Source organism: Thalia democratica, chromosome 2 (assembly GCF_965202585.1).
Source record: "Thalia democratica chromosome 2, ktThaDemo2.hap1.1, whole genome shotgun sequence".
In the NCBI taxonomy this organism is placed as follows: domain Eukaryota; kingdom Metazoa; phylum Chordata; class Thaliacea; order Salpida; family Salpidae; genus Thalia; species Thalia democratica.
The window spans coordinates 46,811,300-46,829,282 of NC_139166.1; the positions used below are offsets into that span (position 1 = coordinate 46,811,300).

General features: G+C 26.7%; 1 protein-coding gene across 1 annotated transcript in view; it reads left to right on the forward strand.

The window, feature by feature from the left end:
- Positions 1-17,983, forward strand: part of LOC145829864 (putative methionine--tRNA ligase, cytoplasmic) — a 32,789-nt gene that overhangs the window by 7,713 nt on the left and 7,093 nt on the right. Inside the window, exons 10-17 of the mRNA XM_082937740.1 lie at positions 236-443; positions 1,803-1,892; positions 3,948-4,118; positions 4,485-4,577; positions 4,993-5,197; positions 6,094-6,223; positions 9,668-9,802; positions 10,030-10,140. Of these exons, the coding sequence (XP_082793866.1) occupies positions 236-443; positions 1,803-1,892; positions 3,948-4,118; positions 4,485-4,577; positions 4,993-5,197; positions 6,094-6,223; positions 9,668-9,802; positions 10,030-10,140 (1,143 nt within the window). The remainder of the gene's footprint in view (positions 1-235; positions 444-1,802; positions 1,893-3,947; positions 4,119-4,484; positions 4,578-4,992; positions 5,198-6,093; positions 6,224-9,667; positions 9,803-10,029; positions 10,141-17,983) is intronic.

Consider the following 17,983-nt stretch of genomic DNA (forward strand, 5'->3'; position numbering starts at 1 on the left):
TAAATTAAGTAATTTTAGTAAGATTTATAAAGTAAAAAAGTAAAGATATCCTAGCACAACTATTATCTTTTCAGTTGGATAAGTTTACTTAGGTTTGTAATCCAAGTTACTAACTATTTTATGAATCTATTTTTTTGGTTTTAATTGGTTTTTTTTTTGATATCTAAATATTTAAATGTACTTTACTCAATTTTTTTTTAACGAACCTATTCTTACCCTTCATTTGAAATTTCAGGATCACGCAAGACATTTTCAAAAAGCTGGATGAGAACGACTGCATAACGGAGAAGGAAACTGAACAGTTGAAGTGTCACGTTTGCGTCAAGTTTCTGGCGGATCGCTTCGTCGAAGGAACCTGTCCGCGCCCTAAGTGCGGCTACGACGACGCGAGAGGAGATCAGTGTGACAAGTGCGGTGACCTTATGAATGCCGTCGAACTTATTGTTGGTTTTCATTTCTCTTAGAACACAATAGTCTTGAACATTAATGTGCTAGTTTTTGTAAAGTTTTATTTAGATTTGTTTTGATTCTTATGATTATTTTTACACAAAAGGGTCTAGTATTACTTATGATAAAATAATTGACTAATTACTTGAAAAATATCTTCAAGCTTTTATTGCACATTCAAGTTCAAAACGTGTTCAAGAGTAGGGTTGTCACAAAGTCAAGAAAAAATTAGGGGTTTTTGAAGAAAAGTCAGAAAAAGGCAGGAAGTTTGTCAAAGTTTAAAAAAACGTTAGATTTTGTTAGTTCAAATTTACAAAATTCCTTGTTTTCCAAAGCCTTCAAATGGTAGAAATTTTATTAAAACTTTTTTAAAGTCAGACTAAAAATGCAAAATCTTCCTAAAAATTTACCAAATTACTTAATTTTTAATGCCTTCATCTGGTAAATGTAAATAAAATGAGTGCAAAAAGAAAAGAAATGAAGCCCAGAAACTGTGGCTATATTTAGAGAAAATATTTTCTTCGCCAAGTGTAGGTTCAACAGATGAGAACGATTTAATTAAAATGAGGCAAATGGTTTTGACTGTCAAGAAAATGAAACGGGATGCAGACCAGATAAAGGAAACCATATCTTCATTAGATGAAGAGGTTAAAGTGCTAATAAAGAAACGGAGAAAAAAATTTTTAGTACATATAGTAAACAAAATGTGTTTGATTAAGTTATTTATTGTTTTAAGGTTTTAGTTGTAAAAGTTCGTTATTGTTTCAAGGTTTTATTCAATTGTAAAAGTTACTTATATGTCTTTTTGTTTATTTAGATATATTTATGTTAAAAGATGCTAAAATATTATTTCTTATTTCAGACAAGTTGTGTTTATAAGTTAAAAAATACAAGTATTTTGCTGATAGAGCTGTTTATGGCAAATACATCAATCATACATAGATGGTTTAAGTGATGTAATGGATGATTGAATTCAGCATAAAAACTGATGTTTTAACCTGAAAAAAAAGATTGAAAGCTTTATATAGTTTAAAAGGTTTGATTATGTGTTTTACAATAGGTTTAAGTCAAGAGCTTGATTTAGAAAAGTCAGGAAAGTTTTAGTAAAAAGTCAGTAAAGATCAGGAAATTTTTCTCAGCTTGACCTGTGGCAACCCTGCAAGAGTAATAATAATCGCATTATCAACAAATTGAAGTTGTAAATTTTTCACAAAAAATCATTCGATTATTTTATTTGTTTGATGCCGTGAAAAAATCACAAACGATTGTAGACTGTGTCCTGTACAGATTTGAGTAATATATTCGATATATAAATCTTGTCTAGTATTACTTGTTGACTTTTTATATTTTTTTAGAACCCTAAGTGCAAAGTCTGCAAAGATCTTAAACGTAAGGATAACATTAAAACTGAAAAAACTAACCATTTGTACATCAGACTTCCAAAAGTGAGTTGAATTATAGTTTTATACAGCTATATTATGTATTACTTTATTCATTAAAAAAAAAAATTATAACTTGAGTATTTCTCTAATCTGATAGTTTTAAATTTAATAACCTTAAATGAAAAGTAATTTCGTTAAACAAACAAAAATATTTTTTTTGCTCTCAAAAAAATTAGTAAGTAGTTAAAAAAATGTAATAATTTAGAATTATCCAATTAAAAAGCAAAAAAAAATATTCTGGCTTTTTTTTACATTTTTTCAAAATTGTTCAAGTTCAATTCAAAGTTGACTCTTTTTATTTTACCTGAAAAATAAAATTAGCGGACGTACGTTTGCATTTAAAACGAAAACAGTTTCAACGTATGTTAGGGTTTATTTTTGACTAGGTTCCCTGGGACATTATGGCTGTTTCTGATTTAGGGCGACATGTCAAAAAAAAAAAGACGTTTTTTATAAACATAATTAATTACAATTTTACTAAAGTTATAATTTTGTTACAATTTCAATATTCTTTTCAAGATGTGTCTAAACATTATTTTTTTTGATTTTTTACTAAACTGTTGACTGTTCAGCTATTTAAGGCGACTGAGTCTTTTAACAATAATTTATAAAATTTATTAATATTTTGTTCCGTGTTGTACTATCTAACGTTAGATATAAAATCTGATTTATTTTATTACTTAACTTTTAGACATGTCTTCCTTACAGTTTTAAGTGTTTTTGATTTTTCAGGTATAAAGCATTCCTAGAAACATAAAAAAATAACTACTCAAAAAATTTTATTATTTAAAATTTACAAAATTGCGTAAGCTTAAGGGAGACATATCTGAAAGTTTTAGTTATAAATTAAAAAAATAACATTTACTAATAAATTGTAAACCAAAAAACATGAAAGTAGCAAATAAAATGTTAAAATAGTCAATCGCTTTAAATAGTTATGCAGTCAACAGTGTAGTAAACAGAGAAATGTGTTTCTGACTCAAATTTTAACCAAATTGGCTATTTTAATGATGTTTATGTTTTATGTCTTAACTACATGGTCTCCAGTAACTTACTGACTGCTATACTTACGAGAAGTAAATAATATACTAACAGTATAAGTTACAAAACTATTTCCTAAGTTATGAATAAAACACACTTTGAATAAATGCAATTTACTTTATTTTCAATAATAATTCTTAGTTCTGAAGAAAGAAACTATTAAAACACGACACAAATAAAATCTATCAAAAGTATTAACAATCGTAAAGTTATATAAAATACTAACATCAACTCCGCGATGTAGACGTTTTCTCGAAACAAGTTAATGAAACATCTTTCAGTAAGTAAAACAACTAACTTTAACGCGTATTTGAAAGACAAAACGCCGATATATACGCGTCGGAATGAAATTAACTCCTTAAAATAATAAAAATGTTTGTTTTTTATAAAAATATGTTTGTTTTTTTAATACTAGAAGCACGTCACAAATATCTGCGCAAAACACTCCACAACATTCGCTTTAAAATACGAAAATGAGATGTTAATATCATTACAAAATTAAATCCAATATTGAAATCAAAAAACTTTTTACATCTACCATAAGAAAAACAGCTTAATTACATGTGTAGAATGTTTTTATATTTTATATACTGCCAATAACGTTAAAAGCAGCCATAATGTCAAACTTCTGAAAAGGACCCTGCTTCAAAAATAAGCCCATTGTAAATATGGTATAAATGCATTCTTTTAAAGACAAAGATCAATTCTTTAAAACGAAATAAATGTCATATTTAGAGCTAAAAGAAAGAAATTTAATGTTGAAGCTGGGCAATTTTTGAAAAATACAAAAAAAAATTTTTAGAGACATTATTATCATAATCAAAAAATTAAAAAAAAAAGTTGTAAACAATTATCCATTAAAGGCAAAGGGTGGGCAAGGCTTTATTTTTTTTCAATTATTAGTGGGTTTTTAAAAGTAAATCAATTATTACAGTTTGTTTAGGTTTTCAAATTATTTATCGCTTGGTAATTTTTAAATGTAGTTTTACTTAAATTTCACAACATAAAATTTTTTAGTTGGAAAGTAGCCTAAAAGAGTTTTTAGTGAAATCTAAGAAAAATGATGGTTGGTCCAAAAATGCCAAAACAACGTCGGCTGGGTTTCTCCAGATGGGATTAGAACAAAGATGTATTACCCGTGACCTAAAATGGGGTACAGAAATTCCCAAGAAAGGCTATGAAGAAAAGGTAATTAACTTTTACTACGTTACAAATGTCTAATGTTCGTAGTTTTTTTTTACTTTTTTGGTACATTTAATGAGATTAGATAACTTGAAATTTGTTTTTTATCAAACATACCTATACTTAATTTTTAAATATTTTCTAACAATTATTTTACCTAATTTTTTATTTTATTTCAGAAAATTTTGTGTCAATTATACTTAATTATTTTTCTGAGGTTTTAATATTATTTTTATTAGTTTATAGCAGTATTTGTTTGTATAGTAGAAAAAAAAAATTTTTTTACTAGCTTAACATTGAGAGTTTTTCTTAAGAATTTGAACTTTTTATCAAAAAATATGTTTTACACAATTCTGTAACAAATTTAATCAGGTGTTCTATGTTTGGTTCGATGCTCCAATCGGGTACCTGTCTATAACCAACGAGTACACTGATCAATGGGAAAAATGGTGGAAAAATCCAGAAGTAATTAGTTTCAAACTGCTTTTACTATTTATTACACACTTTTAAAAATCTAAAAGACTTCTGGTATAGTAGGTAGTCAAGTAACCAAGCAATAATGAAGTAGTAAAAAAAATAAGAGGAATTTTTGCATAAATATAATATCAAAATTAAGTTAAATTAAATATTCATTTAGTAGTTATTTTTAAATATGAATTATCTAAATACTATCTGTAGTAAATGGTAAATAAAGTGTTATTATTATAACTTTCAACTTTTTTTTTGTAACGTATTTTTTTCAAAATAAGTAAGTTTTATTTTAAGTTGTAAAAGTTTACTAATTTTTCGTTTATAAACTCTAAATGTTTTTGTTTTTCATATGTAGAAATTAATTTAACTGTTTTATAAACACTTAAGTCACCGAAACTATTAAAAACAGCAAGTAGAGCTGTACCAGTTTATGGCCAAGGATAATGTGACATTCCACGCTATAATGTTTCCATGCACTATGATTGGTTGCGATGACAACTACACCATGGTGAGCAACCTCAACTCCACTGAGTACCTTCAGTACGAAGACTCTAAATTCTCTAAAAGTCGAGGAATTGGAGTTTTTGGTAATCAAGCAAAAGAAACAGGCATTGGTGAGTTACTGCAATTGGTGTTTAAAGTATAACTTTAAATTTTACTCTTTTAACTTTAAACCATTTTTTGAACTTAAATATAGTTAGTATTTTTTACTTAAGTTAGACACGATATTTTGATAACTGTTTTAAGTGTTTCAAAATGTAATTTGTTTTATTAGTTTTTACTAATTAATAACATAGATAATATTATCAGAATCTTAATTAAATTTTTAGTTATTTTGTGCAGTAAAGTAATCAATACTCAAAATTTTATGCTTTGTAAAAATAGTCTTTTACAACATATAAATAGTTAAAGATTTAAATAATATTCTTCTAATAACATGTATGCATAAAAGCTTATAAAATGAGTTCAATTGAATTGTAAGAGCACTTAATTAAGTATCAAAACGTGCGAATTGTTTTTGTCACACTAATTTAAATGTGAGCATTAAATCCACTATTATTTTGTTTGTTAACGCAAGCTAAGTTTTCAGATTATTTTAAACTAACAAAATTAATATATATAAATATTTTGTGTTTTTATTACTAAACATACTTAGATATACATTAAAACGTTACAGAAAATATTACTATACAAAATAAATTTAATAAATGTGTCAAATAAATTTAAAAATAAGCAATTTTTAAAGATATTTTTCTTCTTTTTTTATGTACGCGTTTTAAATGTTGTAGTTATGAAAAGTTCACTTAACTAATTTTAAATATCTTTTTTGTTTAATATCTTACATTAAAATGTTTTAGGCTGAAAAATACAAACTTAAAATTGTTGTAATATGTTATTCTATTTATAAAATAATGTATAGTTTTCTATAACTAAACTGTATTTGTAAAACACTACTATTTAATAATTTAAACTGTTAAAGTATGTTATAACTTTACACGTCAAATCACAGATGCTGAGTTATATAGATACTACATGTTGGCAATTAGGCCTGAGAATAACGATTCAAAGTTTTATTGGGAAGATTTTGCTGCTAAAGTTAACAACATTCTCAACGATACTTTAGGCAACTTTGTTAATCGGTAATTTTTGTTTTTTTGTATAACAACAGGGTCACCACACCCTCAGGCTTTATTTAATGTTTTGGATAATTCATCTAGTTTATAGTATTTTTCAGTGGCATAGTGTGGTATTTTTGTTAGAGGGTGCGCAAATTTTACTAGAAAAATCTCTTAGCTAAAAACTGTTTTAATAAGCTATATAGTCATCTTTTTCTAAGTAATCCAATTGAATTAATTTTGTTATATAAAATAATTTCAAAGTTACTTTTATAAAAAATACTTAATTATTTTAAAAACTTAATCATTTTTTAACAACTATAGTTACTATTTAAAAATCAGAAAATCATTAGAATTTTTTGTACTTGTACAAATATAAACTTACCAAATTATATTATTTTTTACTATTTACAATAAATGATACGCCTATAACAATAAATATACAAAATAAAACAAACTTATCTGTTTTATTAACGAGAAGTGTTTCGACGACAAAAATGTCAGTCTCTTCAAATTACAATAAAACAGTGATGACCTCTTAGCATATTATATACATTTCACAAAGTTATTCTTTAATAAAAGAAAGTGTAATATTATAAATAGAATCGATTGCTTACTTATTTAATGAAAGTTAAAGTATTAATGTTATAAAATTATTTTGAATCATAACAGAGTTAACGCATGATGAACTTAAACTTATTGCATATTAAAAAAAAAAATTAAATACAAATCAAAAGCTTGTCAGAAAAGAAACATATTAAAAGACAAATTTAAAACACAATATATAGTAGAAAACCATTGACTGGCAGGTTTTAATCGCAAAGCTTAATGACAATAAAAATAAAAATAACAAGAATAAAAACACCTTAAAACCTATATCTAACGATTTAGTATAGAATAACAACTTTTATATTTGTACAAATGTTTTATTGCAAGTACCTTGGAAAACTATACCAAAGTTTTAATATCTAATAGCGAAAAAGTTTTATATATAACAGCTAAATATGTTTTAACATAAATTACAAAATAAATAGTTAAGTCTAGTCAGACAAAGCTTAAAGTTTGTAAATAAAGTTGTCATATAATGGCAAAATATATTTATCTAAAATATGCAATGTTCATAAAAAGTTAAAGTAGTTTGAAAGAAAAATCTAAGTTGGTCCTACATAATAACTAAGAAGCTTATTTATACCTCTGTAATGAAAATGCATCCTTCTCTCCTTTTTTTTTTATAAATAAATTCGTATTTTCCTCATTAAAACCACTACAGTTTTTAATCAAGTCTCGACCAATAGAAATAAGACTTAAGAAGTTTAATCTGTACTGACCAATGGTATTTCGTAAAGACGTTTTATTCTCTTCAAAGATAAAAATGTCCTTTCAGCTTTTGTTGAACACATACGTTTAGTTATTAGGAATTTCTAGGATTTTTATAATGTCACTCTTAATCTTAAACAAGTTATTATTCTTAAGGTTCAACAGTGTTTTTACTAATCCTCGTTTGTGCATTTCTGGTCGATTGTAAAAAACCATCAATTCGTTTTGTAGCTTTTTACAATCTACAACAGGGTAAAAAATGTTCACTGCTTGGATAAGGTCACAAGGAAAAAAAATATTTGAAGACACCTGGAATGTCCTAAGTCTATTTGAAAAATTAAATCTATCTGCAACGTTTACCTTACACTGTCTTAAACTTTTTTTGAGAAAGTAGAGAGGCATAATGCTTGAGTTACGAACTCTATCAAGAGCATCTTAAAAATTTTTCACAAGTTCTTCGACTTTTTGCACAGTTAAATTAGTACTGTGCATTACATTATACAGAACATCTATTCAGGCATAAGTTTAGAAAAAATGTTCAGCCAAAGTTAAACTTTTCATCATTTAAGATTCTTATGTAGTTTTCCGCAGCAGCTATTGGGGGAAATCTGTAATGGTCGGTGTTACTAACAATAAGTTGAAATTCTGTGAGTAACTCATCTTTTCTCGCTTCAACTTTGCAAACAGTTTTTGAGTTGTAATTCAAACTAATTTTGCATCCAGAAGGAACATTCACTTCGACTGCACGTCTTCTTTCTGGTGACTTTAAAAAAAAAGAAGAAATCTGATCCAACTTAACAAATTTTTTTTGGCTCTTTGTTGCAACTAGCAGCCAAAGAAAGCACTAAATTAAGCTGATGAGCAGAACCGTGTATGTAATAAGCATTTTCATACACTTCCTTTACTTTACATGATCCCCTCCTATCCTCTCCCTCATGACCGTAGCACCGTCATAAGTCTGGTATAAGTTTTTATATTATTTTTAATCTAATAGAATTACAGTTCTTTAACAAAATTGGATATAAATTAACACAAATTGCAACTAAATTAACTAAATCCCATTCAAAATATATGATAAAAACTGTCCTGATATTTTTTCAAAGTCTTAAAACCATCTTGAGTTTTTTATAAGAACACAAAATTATCCTGAGTCATTCTGAGTTCATAAAAAACCTTAAAATATTCTGAGTTATCCTTAGCTGAACTGAGTCATACTGAAATTTTCAAAAACTACATAATATCCTTAAAGTCCTTAGAGTCCTGAGTGTGTGGCAAGCCTGAGATACAACCAGTTTTCTAAAAGTTTCTGATTAAAAAAATGTATAAAAGATAGTTTTTAAATGGTCAATTTTTTTATAATTTCTATAGATGTACAAAATATCTAAGATTTACTTTATTTTAAAATTAACATATTTTTGATCTAAAAGGAAAAAAAAAATTTAAATATTACAACCACTCGTAGAAAGCCGATTTTTAAAAATACCATTTTTTAATTTATGACCAAAATTTAAACAAATGTTTTTTTTTTGTTTTGAATAAATAATAATTGAAAAATCTAAAAAATTGTTTCATTCAAATTTAAAAAAAATATTTCAGACTTGACTAAGCAAATATTAAGACAACTTTAGGAGGAGATAGAAGTTTAGTGAAATACTTTACTTATGCCTTTAAAACTCATAAATTTCATGAATCTTAAAAGTTGTTATAAATTAACTAACACCTTAGATTTTAATGTGAAAAATAAGATAAACTTTTAAAAAAGTGTCCCTCCCAACGCCACGCTCCTGGTATTATTTAATAAAATTAGTGTATTTTTTTTATTAAATTGATTAAAAGTCTTGTGTTGATTAAACATTTGTATAATGTTTTAATATATAAATATAATTAAACATAGCTAATTCAGGTAAACTTTTCAAAGAGTGGTAACCATATTAGTGAGTTGTATAAAAATTTTTTTCAATTTAAGTAAAGTTATTAGTTATTTGTTCATTAATTTGACAAAGATATCAAATTTCAACTACTATTTGAGAAATTGTCTAATTTTATTGTTTAGCTGTTTAAAAATAAAGTATATTTGTTAAAATATGAATAGTACTTATACCAACTTGAGGTTATTAATAAAATAAAACTTGTTGTATGAACTTTATATAGACCATTGAAGATATTGAATAAGTCATTTGATAGTATTATACCTCACAATTATGAATTGCAAGATATTGACTGTGATCTCATAAACAAAGTTAATAATGCATTAAAGGAATATCTTGATGAAATGTCAAAATGCAAGTAAGTAAAATTTTTGTATTTAGTTCATAATCTTTAAAACTCCTTTCAAATTTTTAAATAACTCAAAGAAAATGTCAATTGTAATGAGGTAATAAGAAAGTTTAGTAATAATTAAAACTTATATTTAGCTGACATGTAAAAAATTGTACAAGATATCTGTTAGAAAATCAGTAGATTATAATTTATTATTCTTATGTTTTCCATATGCATATGTAAATTGTATTCAGAATTCGAGATGGACTTGGCAAAATGATGGAGATTGCTGGTTTCGGTAATAAGTATATTCAAGAAACTACACCATGGAAGTTCCTTAAAGACGGTGTTGAACCTGAATTGAGGTAGGCTTTGTTCACTTTTAATCACATTTAACTGTTTCTTTAAACTTCAAGTATGTTTAAAGTTTAAAATTTGTTAGTATTAGGTAGCATCTAATGTTTTTTGAAAATATCCAATTATCTTCATATAGTTCTTATAAAGTTGTGTTTAATGTTATTAAGTCCAGAATAAGTTTGACTTATTTAATACTAGTTTTATATTGTGATTAATGTATGCAAAAAAAAAAATCAATGGAGTTATAAATTAATAGCATTTTTTATAGATTTAGTTCTTAACTTCAAAAGGTTAATGAATACTTAGCAAGTTTTTGCTTCATGACTGGCAACTCTGTTATTAACTTTACAACCCTTCTTTCTTAATATTACTACCATAATGTACACAAGGTTCGTGTGCGTTAGGTCTAATCAGGATAAACCTGTTTTTATGGATAAGTTAGTCAAATGTCAGTTTTTGTCAGTCTAAATGCTTGAAATTTTATTAATACAATTTTTTGACTGTTTGAATATCTGAGAAAAAATCATATTTATTTCTAATCAAACTGTGAAATTCTTGCTATATTTGCATATTGTTTGTCATTACTTGTCACTACAAGTCTTTGAAAAATTATAAAAGAAGTTTGAGAGTTTTTTTTTGTAGCAATATTGAAATAACTTCAATATTAGTTTGTACAATCCCCTACAAAGTTATGAATTTTGAAAGAAAAAAATAAATTCAGTTTCTTTCGAATACATTATTAAGTTGTGTTTTTTTAATTAGTGTATATTTTTTGTAGCCTCTATTTAAGCGATAATTAAACATATAATAATAATCAGCGTCACCAAAAAAACCTGGAATAAACTAGAGTTTGACTACTTACAGGGTAGCCAAAAACCTGGAGTCCTTAAAAAACATTAAAAAAGACAATTTTAACAAAAAGGTTAAGTGAAAAAAACTCAACTTATAGTCGTCCAACTTAAAAAAAAAATTCTTTATTATCAAAAAAACTAGAAAACCATCTCACCCCCTGGAATGCTGCCTCGCACCTCTGGTTGGGAAATCCTGACCTAAGCTATAGTTGCCAGAATTTGAATATGACAAAAATGTATTTTATACATAATAGATACCTTTTTTAGTTCAAAATAATACTTTAAGAATTGTCGTTTTTAAACTTAGTACTTAAAAATTGTAAAACAAATAAATGTGCACTTTAGTTTCAAATATTAAAAACAAGTTCAAAAACATTAACCATTTTGATTTAATATTTTTAACTCATGTTTCTAACACTTTACTTACAGTAAGGACCACGTGAAGGAAATAATAAAAATTGAAAATTATTAAAGTTAGTTGATACATACTTTGTAATTTTCAGTTTTTATTAAGTGTGCACTTTTTACAGCTTTGAAATACCTTACTGGTATTTCAAAGCTGTAAACCTCACCACCTGAGTTTACCTGAGTTCACCTGACTTTACCTAAGTTAATAAAAAACCTGAAAATAATTAAGAAAAATATAACCGAACAAAAACCTGAGTTTTTAAACTTGACAGTAACATTAAAAATTATTACTTAAAATTTTGGAATTTTAAAACAAATAAAACATTCTTTTAATTATTTTACTCAAGACCGAAATATAATATTTTTAAAGGTCTTCATAGCATTAAATAAAATATTTCAAACAAATAGTTTTAAAATCTTTAAAATACGCAATAAAACTCTACTGCTTAACATGAAGTTTAAAATTTATTAATTTTGATTTGATAATCATAAAAAACTAATTTAGTTATTTGACAAATTTTTAAAAGTTATAACTTAAAGTTTAAGTGGTCTTGGTTATTTTAACACTTAAATGATAATAAAAAGACTTTAAATATCAAACAAAAAAAAAGGAAGTTAGCCTCAAAAGATAATAGCAACTTTGTATTGATTGGCTGAAAGTCATCGAGTTTTCAATTTACCCTGATATACGTTTTTATACTTCAGAAATAATAACTAATTAAGAAAACCGATTATCTAAAACTAATTGAAATATTGAACAAAATTCTATGTTTTATTTAACCAAGTAAAATTGATAAAGCAAGTGAAAAAAACAATAAATTAATTATTTTAAAAACTTTATCAACATAAAAACAACTTACAACAACTGCTTTCCATTGAACATACTCAAGTTTTTTTAATTGCTTTTTTGTTGTACAAAAAAAAACTAAGGTTAGAATCTATTAAATAAATTCAAACAATACATACAAAAAATAATCGGATTTGTCAAGTTAAATATTTATACTTAATTCTAATAAAAACTTAAGTTTTTATTATTTAAAATTAATGTTTTTTATTATAAAAACTATATAAAAAATTAAAAATTGCTTTGACTAACTTGTTATTTCTGAACTAAATCTTAGACTTAAATTTTTGTCTGCGAGAATTCGTCTGAGGAACGAATCCGATCAATTTTGTCGAGGATTTCTGGTCTTTTACCAAATTTGCTTAAGTGTTGTCCAAAAACCTTTTCAAACTCTTCTCGTATTTTGCATCAATCGGTTTTGTAGAAGCTTGTTTGACATTTGTCTGGGAATTGAACTTATTTTCAACGTAACGCTTTTTATCAGCTCTTTCTTCTAATCATTCACATTTTCGTTTTCGTGGGTTGAAACAGCTTGGCCTCGTTTTCGCCCGGCAAGTGAAATCGGACTGGCTTGGGTTTACATTGCTCGTATATTTCGTCATCTGCTTGTTCAGATTGTGTTGTTCTTTGACGAAACGACGGTTTTTGTAAGCCCTTTCCCGGTCTTCTTGCTCGGAACATTGTTTGTTGGGTGGCAATTGAAAGTGTTTGAAAGCCAACTGCCTTTTCACTGTAGTAGAAGCTTTCAAGTTGTTGCAAGTTTTGCTTCTGTTGGTTTTGAACTTTTGAAACCCAGTTTTGCTCGTAACGAACTCCCGAAGACTTTTTTTGCTCCTGTTGAAACCGCAAATGTTACGCTTTGTAACAATCGGAGTTTTTGAAGAAACTGCTTCATTTAGCACAGCTTTCTTGTTCCCTGCTTCCTCGGGTTGAGAGTACTTTGAGACCCGCTTCTTTTGCGTGGTGCTCGCGCACGGCTTGAAAAGTTCTGCGTCTGAAAGGAACCTGCTCTGCGTTGTCTTGATTTCCGGGTCGCACTCGTAATCCGTCCTGCACAGTCGCGAAACCTCCGCCTGCTCTCTTTCCTTCATCATTCGCATCTTCTCCATGCTTGCCTTGACCACGGCTTTAAAACTTCGTCCAGAGTAAACATAATATCATCAGTCTTGACTTTTTCTTTTTCGATGATTTCCTTAGCTTCATCGTTTTGAAGAGCTGAAGGGAGCGTAACCTTCCACTCGCACCTTTTCTCAAACTGTTTTAAGAGCTCCTCTTCGTTCGCACAGTCAACAATTGGTTCTTCGAAACGATAGAACTTAAGAACAAGCTTTTCAAGATCTTCAGGTCCCTCCTGAGGAAGTTCTTCGACTTTATGAACTTTTTTAGATGCGCCGATCGACCCAATCGTCTCGTCCATTCGTTTCATGATTTGATCCAGAAAATCCGAAGACTTTTGACCACTTGACATATTCATTTCAATAATTGTAATGCAATGAAAGTATAAAAACACTTGTTACAGTTTGTTTTTATGTTTTTCGTTTCAAAATACTTTTTGGATATCAAATTGCTGCAAACGTCATAAAGAAACTCACTAGATACTTTAAATGCTTAGTTATAAGTTTAAGCAATTAATTCATATTTCTATGATTTTCTAATAAATAAGATATTAGCCAATCAGAAGCGCTTTAGATTTGCAGCTGAAAGATTTTTTATATATACATCAGGAGTCAGCAGTCCTTTATATGTTGCGGGCCAATTTTCCTAGAAAAAGTTGTTCGCCGGTAGCGCTGTATATAAAAAAGTCATCCACAAGCCCAGTTTAGTTCAAAATGATTGTTTTAACCAATTTAAAACTGTTCTTCTTAATAAAAGGTATGACAAAAGAAGCGATAAAGTAAAGAATAGTTATTAGATAAAGAGCCTTACTGTAAGTTTTTACTGTAAAAAATTATTTATAAATATGTTTTTTAGCTTAAAGGTATATCGGGGGCCTCAGATTTTTGCTTTGCGGGGTTTATTTGGCCCGCGGGCCGCAGTTTGCTATCTGCTGATCTAGGCAGGGTTGCCAAAAACCTGGAATTTGACAAATTAGGTAAAAAACATAGAGTTTTAATGAGTTTTAACATGTAAAATAATGAAGTTTCTGTTATATACCAAAAATCTATCATAAGAAAAAAACAATAATCATTAAATTTTTTTTTATATAAAAAATACATTTAAAGTAGCTCTACAGTATCTTTTCAATGTTTTTTACTATTTAAATCAATTTTTATACTATTTAAATCAGTTTTTTACTTTTAAGTTTATTTTAAACTAAAATTAGACCAAAAAACATGTACTCTTAAAAACACTGAATAAAATCTGAAAACCTGGAAAAAAATTCTAAAAGTCTAGTCGCCACCCTGTATTTAAGAAAAACTAATTGAAAATCCTAGAATCTGAGTAATTCTGTACAAAAATCACTGAAAAACATGGAGTTTTAAACAATTTTATATGTTAAGTAGTTAATTCTTGATTTGACACAAAAAAATCTATCATATAGTTAAAAAATTTTGTCCCATCAATTTTTTTTTATATTTAATAATACGATTTAAGTAGCTTTACAGTATTTTTTTGATGTTGTTATGTTATTTAACATAGTTTTTTTTTACTTTAAACTTTCTTGTAAACTTAAATTAGACCAAAAAACATGTACTTTTAAAACATGGAAGAAATTCTGAAATTCTGGAAGAATATTCTAAAAAAGTAGTGGCCACCCTGTATTTAAGAAAATAAATTGTATAAGCCTAGAATAAGAGAAATATAGAAAAATAAACTGGAAAAGCTGGATTTTTCAACGAAAATCACTTATAATACCTGGAGTTTTAAACATGCAAAATGATGGAAATGTGATTAGGTACGAAAAATCTATCATATACAAAAATAATGTTGTATCATTTTAAATTTCATTTGTTAAAAAACACATTTAAAGTATCTTTACAGTACCTTTTTTGAAATTATGTACTATTTAATACAGCTTTTTACTTAAAACTTGATTTTATATTAAAAATGAACAAAAAAACTTGTTTTTTTTAAAAACCTGAAATTAAAAAAAAAACCTTTGGCAACCCTGATTTATTAAAAGTCATGGCGTTTACACTACAATAGTACATTAATATAGCATATAAATATTATATACTCAAGAAGCATATAGAAAAATAAATAGTTTTTTATTCACATTTTAATCATTTTATTAACATTTGTCTAGTCAGTTTTTTGTCGCACTCCTTGCAGTACATGTAAAGTACATTTAACTAGTGTAATTTTCAAAATAAGTTTTGAGACTTTTTTTTATTGCTCTTCATCCAGAACTCCACAATATCTAGTGTAAGATTCAAAATTAGCTTTAAAAACATACATGATCTTTTCTTTGCTCTTAATCCAAGACTCAATTTTATATTATTATTTTTATTGGAGTTTATAGTGCAAAGATGGACTCGGGCATTAAAACCTGAGCCACTTAAACAATACACACGAAAAAAGAAACAAACAAATTACATTCAATGAAAATTGAAAAACTAAACATAACATAGTAAAAAATTACAAACAAATAGTCCTGTATGATCAAAAATAACTTAGTATAAACAAAAAACAATATAAAATAAATTTCCGTATTAAACTTATGTATTGACTATAAAAGATAACACATTTAGAAAAGTTATATATATATATAACAGTTTATAATCTGTAGAGGGAAAGCGTAGGGAAGAAAAGTTATTCTTAGTGATACTAATAATTCAAAATAAGTAAATAAAAATTACTTCAAACCATTATTATAATGAATTTTTAATTGATAATCACTGTATTTTACTGGTGTTTATATTATTTAAATCTTTTTTTTTAGTTTTAATCGAAAATGTTCCACCCTCCCTCACGAAACCACATCCTGCGGTAACTTATTCCACATATTTATTGTTCTGTAGAAAATTAATTTTGCCGCTGACTGTTATTGAAATTATATTTACAAATTATATTTTTTTATCATTTCCTCTCGAATTATAATTCGTCTAAGAAAAAGTTGATTGAAAAATTCTTTATATTTACCATTAACAAATTTAAAAAGTTTATCAAATCGAACTGGTATCTTCTATAATCTAGAGACTCCAATCTGAGCTTTACCAATCTATCTTTGTATGAGGTATTTGAAATGTTGCATCTTACAAACAAAACGGGTAAAATTTCTCTGCACAGACTTAATCCTAATAATGACCATATTGGGGTATTGTATTCGAGTTTAGGGCGAACGTAGATTTTAAATAATTTAGTAAGAATACTAGCAGAACTGGTCTTAAAACTTTTAAGTATTTGATAAGATGAATTTTGAGCAATTTTATATAAATAATTTACATGTTCGTTCCATTTTAGGTTTTCAGATACATATATATTCCTAAGTCTTTAAAAAATTTACTGCTGGTATTTTAGTTTTATTAATTAAAAGGTTAATGGGGAAGGGTTTATTTTTATTGATGGTTAGAACTTGGTATTTTTTTGGATTTAAATAAAGTTTTCTTGTTTTTAACCATTCCTGAATATTATGTAATGTCAATTGTAAGGAAGTTTCTGACTTGCTAAATACTTTTGCGTCATCTGCAAATAGACTTATTTCGCTTTGAATGTGAGTATTTAAAGTAATATCGTTGATGTAAATAAAAAATAAAAAGCAGAGGATCAATATGATTTGAATTGCTTGTTAGTTTTAATAAGTGGTAGTTATGTTTTTTTATTAAAAATAAATTCGACTTACAGTCGCCCAACTTAAAGAAAAACCTTCTTTAATATCAAAAAAACTAGAAAACTATCTCGCCCCCTGCCTCGCACCTCTGGTTGGGAAATCCTTACCTAAGCTATAGTTGCTAGAAATTAACTATGAAAAAAATGTATTTTATTCATAATAGGTACCTTTTTTAGTTCAAAATAATACTTTAAGAATTGTCGCTTTTAAACTTTGTTGTTTTAAATTATAAAACAAATAACTGTGCACTTTATTTTCAAGTGTTAAAAACAAGTCCAAAAACATAACCACTTTGATTTGATGTTTTTAGTTCATGTTTCTAACAATTTACTTACAGCAAGGACCACGTGAAGGAAATAATAAAAATTGAAAATTATTAAAGTTAGTTGATACATACTTTGCAATTTTCAGTTTTTATTAAGTGTGCACTTTTTACAGCTTTGAAATACCTTACTGGTATTTCAAAGCTGTAAACCTCACCACCTGAGTTTACTTGAGTTCACCTGACTTTACCTGAGTTGAAAAATGACATGAATCTAATTAAAAACTGTTACTTTAAAAAAACCTGGTATTCAAACTTGACAGTAACATTAAAAATTATTACTTAAATTTCTGGAATTTTTAAACAAATAAATCAATCTCTTAATTATATTACCCAAAACAGAAATATAATATTTTTTAAGGTCTTCATAGCATTAAATCAAATATTTCAAAGAAATAGTTTTAAAATCTTTAAAATACGCAATAAAACTCTACTGCTTAACATGAAGTTTAAAATTTATTAATTTTGATTTGATAATCATAAAAAACTAATTTAGTTATTTGACAAATTTTTAAAAGTTATAACTTAAAGTTTAAGTGGTCTTGGTTATTTTAACACTTAAATGATAATAAAAAGACTTTAAATATCAAACAAAAAAAAAGGAAGTTAGCCTCAAAAGATAATAGCAACTTTGTATTGATTGGCTGAAAGTCAT